Source organism: Leucoraja erinacea, chromosome 33 (genome assembly GCF_028641065.1).
Source record: "Leucoraja erinacea ecotype New England chromosome 33, Leri_hhj_1, whole genome shotgun sequence".
Lineage (NCBI taxonomy): Eukaryota > Metazoa > Chordata > Chondrichthyes > Rajiformes > Rajidae > Leucoraja > Leucoraja erinaceus.
The window spans coordinates 14,911,006-14,917,979 of record NC_073409.1 but is presented as its reverse complement, the minus strand read 5'-3'; the positions used below and the strand labels follow the sequence as shown (position 1 = coordinate 14,917,979).

The window sequence follows — 6,974 nt, the reverse complement described above, 5'->3', positions numbered from 1 at the left end:
ATGAACTGTCTAGATAAAGATGAACAAACTGCTGGAGGAATTCAGTGGCTCAGGCAGCATTTGTGGAGAAAATTTAATAGGCGACATTTTGGATTGGGACTCTTCCTGGGACTGATGCAGTAAATGGGAGTCAACTGGTAAAATTATGCGAGTAGAAGGGGTGGAGCAAGAGCTATCAAATGATAGGTGGATCCAGTCAAGGGGGGTCAATAGGCAGATGAGTCATGTGGGGAAGAAAAGGGTGGGGATAATTACCAAAAGTGGAAAAGAGAAGTTGGACCTTTCTCATAGTAACTATTTTAAGTCGAGTACCAGTAAAATATTGTTTTTAAGATTTGCAGTTGAGGTTGAAACTAGATGTACATTCTAGATTAAGTTGGCAGTACTAATGATGATTAGGAGTATTCTCATATGTAAAAGATAAATTATAACTGAATACTTGAACTCGGTGATCCTTTTCCACTTTATGACATCTTTGTGTGTCTTGCAATCTAGTATTAAGCTGACACAATCTGCTAGCACCCGCAAATAAATTGTTGGTCCCTTGCATTTTGAGGCAAATATCTCTTTGGATTTCAATAAATATAAAATCACTCATAACCTTCCATGTATATAGCACTGTTCACAATCATGACATTTGGTGAAACAATGATGATGAAAAAGTATCATTGCCTTGTGTAGAAACATGGAGACAATCAAATTGTGCACAGCAAGGTTCCACAAACAACAAATACATGAATGAATGAATGAATGAATGAATGAATGATTGAATACTTTATTGTTACAGTGATATTCGTTGCTAAGGTATGCAAATCGTCGACACATAAAAGACGCTGACAAAAGTTAAAGTATCCCCCTCCAGGTCCACCTTTGTTCCTCTCCTCTTCCTCAACCCCCCCCCCCCCCCCCCGCGGTCCCCCCCCACACCAGGTCCTCCTTTGTTTTTCCCCCTCGCATTCGTTTTAATGATGTTGTTCGAAGGAAAACATAACAGCCATAACATTTGGGAGCTCCCCTCTGCTACGATTCAAGTACAGGCACTGGATATTTTAATTTACTTTATAGGGCTTTGGTTTAACTGGCACCTAAAACGAAGACATTGGAAGATTAATTTACTTTAAACTTTTTTGTTCATTAATTTTATATATTTTATGAAGTGTCTGTTCTCTCCCAGTAGATTGTAGGAATCCAGTGTGATGTCAGGATAGGCTTTTAGGGAGAATGGAGACAGGATTACTGGAGATCATGTGATAAAACTTCCAATGAACACCTTTTACTCAATCTGGAAACACAAGACCTAAGCAAACCTGGTAGTGCTAGTGATTGTAAGCTACAGAAATCATTGCAGAGGATAATTTCATTTTGTAAATGTGCTATTAAAGCAATATGATTGAAGTCACTGAATTCTTAAGTACATTTAGTTCTTTTGCAAAATTGATGTAATCTCAAACCATGATTGAAATTGAAATAATATTTCTAATTGAGAAAAATACAAAAAGGTCAGTTTGCTAAAAAATAATACTAACTTTGATTTTTTTTTAACATAAATCACATTTTTATTATTAGTCTTTGCAGCGTGGTTGCCTATGCTCAAGACCATGGCTACTAATTGAAAGTCCTGGGAGCTCAAGACAGAATTGCCATGGAGGAACATACAATAAAGTTCAGGTAATTATAATGGTTCGTTTAGGGAAAAGGGTTCATTTGCTGACTGAACCACTCAGTAATTTGTTGTATCGGGGAACTCTGTTCATCTGAATTGCTGCATAATGCTGAACATTATAACAATCTCTGCAAGCTTTCCCCGGCTCTCAGTCAGTACTGAGTTGGACATCCGAACTTTGAAACTACTTGTCAGATGCAGCAATTCATGGTGACTCTGCAGAAAATATTTGCTCTGTACTTTCGTCCAATGCAAAGTAAATAGCACAAATAGAGACAATTGTTAAACATAGTGTAAGGTGCGTTTGCACGCGTTCAGTAGTATCTCACTGTACTTTTTATTGGGCATAGTATAAATTCTGTACAACGCTGAACAGTTCTGAGAGTGAAAATATATTTTTTCAAATGTCAAGATTTTTTTTAACATTAGGAACCCGAGTGGAACCAGTTATTGCCATTGTCGATCATTTGGATATGTCTGCCATTTGTTAACAAAAGCTTCTGGTGTAACATGATAATAGTATTAGGGCACTAGTCAAGACAATGTCATCAACCCTTGTGATTTTTTAAAAGTATGCCTCTTTTAATGCAGATCAACTAATGAATACATTTAGTGGTAATAAGACATAAAACTAAATGATAATATTGCTCATGGTCTCCACAGAATGTTCCAGTTCTTTTCGTGCCCTTGAGGAGTGGCTCTTGTGGGACTTAGAGGAAAGTCTAATAATTACTACAATAATGAAAAGGTGGGGGATAGCCTGCCAGGAAGAAGAAATTAGTCCAAAAAAAAAGGTGAAATTGGACATTAGTGTTCTGTATAAGATACATAAGCATTTTATATTGTTGTCATGGTCTTTTAGACTTGAAATATTGGTGGCCATGGCAGGGTTGTGGATTCCACGATCAACAATAACACCAAGGTCACGTTGTCAAACTGAACAATTGGAGATACTACACAACGGTCCAAACAGGATCAGCTGTGCTTCTCTCCTGTTATAATTACATGAATAATACCATGATACAGAGGAAGGGAGTTATTGTGTAATATGGTAATTGGCTGACTAGTTCTAAGGTTTGGAAAAGGTTGTGATCATGGATATTGTAATCAGGTGAATAATTAATATGGTGAAAGACATCTATTGTAAAATATGTTAATAAGATAGATGGAATATATTCAGGCCAAGTGATTGTCTTGTATTTGGTGAAACGAGTATTGTATCTTCTCTCAAGTTATGTTAATTCTCTAATATGGTTTTCCTAAGAACAGAATCTCAGCGAGATCAGCAGAGGTGCGGTCAATTAACCCCTGCAGAAAAGGAGTGGAGATTCATACACCAAGATCAATTAATTGGCAGGGAACTGTGACTCCTCTCCACTAAGCTATGTTGCCTTTCCAAAACAGTCGATTTCAATAGTTGATATTCAACAATAGATGAGTGTATTTGAGGAGGAAACTTTGGATGGGTCGTGATATGGGAAGATTCTGCTGAAATTGTGTGATTTATAGCACAAAGGCGCTTTCTGGTTGTTTAACTTTTACCAACAATTATCTCGGGTGTGGTATTAAAGCCCTACAATTCATTTTAGTGCCTGAAATGTTAACTATTTCCAAGCCACGACTATTGAGTGAAGACCAGATTTGGACTGATCTGTGATATTGAATAAATTTGACAGCACAAATTACTCTGAACAGGCTGGTTTGGGCCTAACTGCAGGCACAGGAGAAGTCATAGTGTGGAATATTTTTGCCTGTCTTTATATCGATCGCACTAAAGCAGCACAGAAACAATAGTGGTAATGCTCATTAGAATTTGTCAATGAACTTTGGACAGAATGCTACAGGACAGAAAACCACTTTAATAATGTTCCAGATATTCAATTATTTTTGACTGGATTTAAGCATCTGTTACTGGATGGTATTATCCTGGGATGTGGGGAGGAATGGGAAAACAAAGAAAGAGGAATCTGAGTTTACAATAGTTCCTATTTACAGCGGAACACATTATGTTTATCTCATCTATAATGTTTTAGTTGCCATTTTTGAATAAGTTTTAATCAGTTCCAACAATATCCTGATTGGAAAACAGATTCCACAGTACATTTCTTTTGCTTGCATGGACAAAGCTGAAACATTGAAACACATGCAGACTCTTTGTTAGATCGCTTACAATAACACGGGATTCCAGCGAGATAGAATTGGAGCTCAAGTAGTTCACTGTTAAATATCTGTAGTTGCTCAGAATTAGGTTCTTCATATCATAAGCTCTGATGGAAGGATGGAATTGGCTTCTTGGGACTTGTTCGCTATTGTAACTCCAAGGATTGTTTCAATATCTTGAATCGCTGCCTGTAAAATAAGCATGTTAAGTTAGACACAAAATGCTGGAGTAACTTGGTTAGGCAGCATGCCTGGATTACGTGGATAAGTGACCCTTTTGGGTCGGGATCCTTCTTCAGACTGATTGCAGGGTGGGCAGGGAAGAAAGCTGGAAGAGAGGAAGGTAGGACTGAGCATGACCAGCAATAGGTGAACACAAGGAGCGGTGCAGCGGTAGAGTTGCTGCCTTATAGTGCTTACAGTGCGGAGACTCTGGTTCAATCCCGATTATGCGTGCTGTCTGTACAGAGTTTATACGTTCTCCCCGTGACCTCGTGGGTTTTCTCCGAGATCTTCGGTTTCCTCCCACACTCCAGGTATGTAGGTTAATTGGATTGGTCTAATTGTAAATTGTCCCTACGGTGTTTAGGATAGTGTTAATGTGCGAGGATAGCTCGGGCTCGGTGGGCCGAAGGGCCTGTTTCCGCGCTGGATCTCTAAACTAAACAAGCATTTTATTTTGATAGGCAGATTGTTGAACAAAGACAAGAAAGACATTAAAAAAAAGACAGGTGTGAGCCCAAAAGGATAAAGAGTTGTGGATTGTCAAACTTGAGGATAGAAAAGTTATGAATTGTGATGCCGGTGGGGGGGAAGGAGACAAACCTGTGCGAGGTCAACAAGGGTTCAAATTGGGGGAGTGGTGGGGGAAAAAGGAAAAGGGAGGGGAGTCTTGGGGGTGAGGGAAGGGAACGGTTTGTGGGTTAGTTACATAAAATTGGACAATTCAATGTTCGTACCGTTGGATTGTATGCTATGCAAGCAGAATATGAGATGTTCCTCCAGTTTGCGTATGGTCTCACTCTGGCAATGGAGAATGCCCAGGAGAGAAAGGTCAGTGTGGGGATGGGAAGGGGTTAAAATGGTCAGCAACATGGAGATCTTGTCGGATTGGCGGACCAAGAGCAAGTGTTTGACAAAGCAGTCGCAGAATCCAGTCGTGGTCTCACTGATGTACAGGAGGTCACTTCTGCAACACTGGATGCAGATGAGGTTACTGGAGGTGCACATGAACTTCTGTCTCACCTGGGAGGACAGCTGGGGTCCGTGGATGGAGATGAGGGAGGGGGTATAGGGACAAATGTTACATCTCCTGCAGTTGCTGGGGAAAGTACCTGAGAAGAGGGAATGGATGAGTTAACCAAGGAGTTGCGGAGGGAACAGTCTATGTGGAAGTCGAAAAGGGGTCAGGATGGAAAGATGTGACTGGTGGTGGGATCACGTTGGAGGTGACAACAAATGTCGGAAGATGATGTGGAGGATGGTTAGGTGAAAAGTGAGGACCAGGAAACTATCTTTTTCTGTCTGGGGAGGGGGGGGGTGATCAAGAGCAAAACTACGGGATAAAGAGAAGACGCAGAGCTGCATTCTGTTCATGGGACAAGGAACTGTAGATTCTTGCCAATGTTTGCCACCTACTCATTTACTGTAACATTTTGTTACAGGTGTATTATTTGCTGCAATCAAGTAGAGAAAGCACAAGGAGGATGGAAATAAGGAATGGTAGTTTACAAGAAGGCGCTTTCCTGTGCAAACAATAATCACTTGGATATCCATTTGCCCTAAAGAATCTGCAGTACCAGATACCAAAAGCTATCATTTCTTATGCTTCAACATCTGAAGATCAACACCCTGAGAAATGGTCATAGAGAACAACAAATTGTATTTGTAAAACAAACATCAATCATAAATAAAGTTTTCCATGTAGTTGCAAATACTAATTAAGTGTGGTTCTTCTGTAAAATAGCAATCTTGGATGGTGTATCCTATGTATGGATATCGGGTGACAATACCTGATAGTGTAATGGGCCTGTCCCACTTAGGCGACTGCAGGAGACAATGCAGTCACCACATGGTCGCCACATATTTGCGGGAGTCCCCTTCATGGTCGTGAGGAGTTCCCGCATTCTGGGAAATAGTCGTGGCCTTATTATGGTCGCCGCAAATTTTTCAACATTTCAAATGAAGCCGCCATTGGAGAGTAGAGGGGGTGGGGTGTGTGTGTGTGTGCGCGTGTTTCACTCTGACAGACACCGATCCGCTGTCAGGCGAATGCCGGCAACTTGACAGTCGCGGCAGTTGCCTGAAAAATCGCCTAAGTGGGACAGGCCCATAAGGGTGCTGTCTATATTGCTATAACCCCCATGTCTGTGCCTTGTTAAATGGATAGGGATTTTAAAGGAATTGGGATTAATTGACAGTGAAAGTATTATACAGATACCGAATACATTCTTATAAAACATATATGAATAGGAACAGGGAAATAAATTTTAATAATAGTGTACGAACAAATAAAAAAACTCTTATTGCTGATCTGGTAAATTGGATTGTAGGAACTAAGTGGCGAATGATTATTCTTCCTCGACAGTCCTTCAGATTAGAGGATGACTTACTGTAACGCCACACCATGTTCATGCTTTATGAGATGGCTGATGAAGTTAATGTGAAAGCCACTAATTTTGCCGTGGGTGGGGCAGGGGTGTCTGGCAGGCTAGGTGGTGGTTTGGTGGGCGGTGCATGTTCTCTGCTAGACCATATGCTTGTGATAAATGGACTCAAGTTCTCTGTGCCTTCCCAATTCGCAATTTTGGTAGGCATGTTACACATTTCAATGGGGCTTTGAGAATGTCTGTCAGATAGCCTCTTACTTATCATCCTGGGCAATAAACATAACATAGAGAAGATATGATGCTTTACATCAATTATTAGCTTGGCCATAGCTGGAGTACCTTGTGTAGTTCTGGTTGCCATTTTGTAGGAAGGATGTAATTGGAGAGGGTACAGAGGAGATTCACCAGGATGGTGCCTGAGATACTGCATTTCAACCACGGTGAAAGATTAAATTGGTTGGGGGGAAAAAAGTGAACTGTAGATGCTGATTTATACCAAAGATAGACACAAAATGCTGGTGTAACTCAGCAGGTCAGTTAGA

General features: G+C 40.5%; 1 protein-coding gene across 2 annotated transcripts in view; it reads right to left on the bottom strand.

The window, feature by feature from the left end:
* Window positions 1-2,324: 2,324 nt before the first annotated feature.
* Window positions 2,325-6,974, bottom strand: part of iqch (IQ motif containing H) — a 114,357-nt gene continuing 109,707 nt past the window's right edge. For both annotated transcript variants that reach the window (XM_055661419.1, XM_055661420.1), the window contains one exon: window positions 2,325-4,012. In XM_055661419.1, coding sequence (XP_055517394.1) covers window positions 3,917-4,012 — 96 coding nt within the window. In that variant the 3' untranslated portion in view covers window positions 2,325-3,916. The remainder of the gene's footprint in view (window positions 4,013-6,974) is intronic.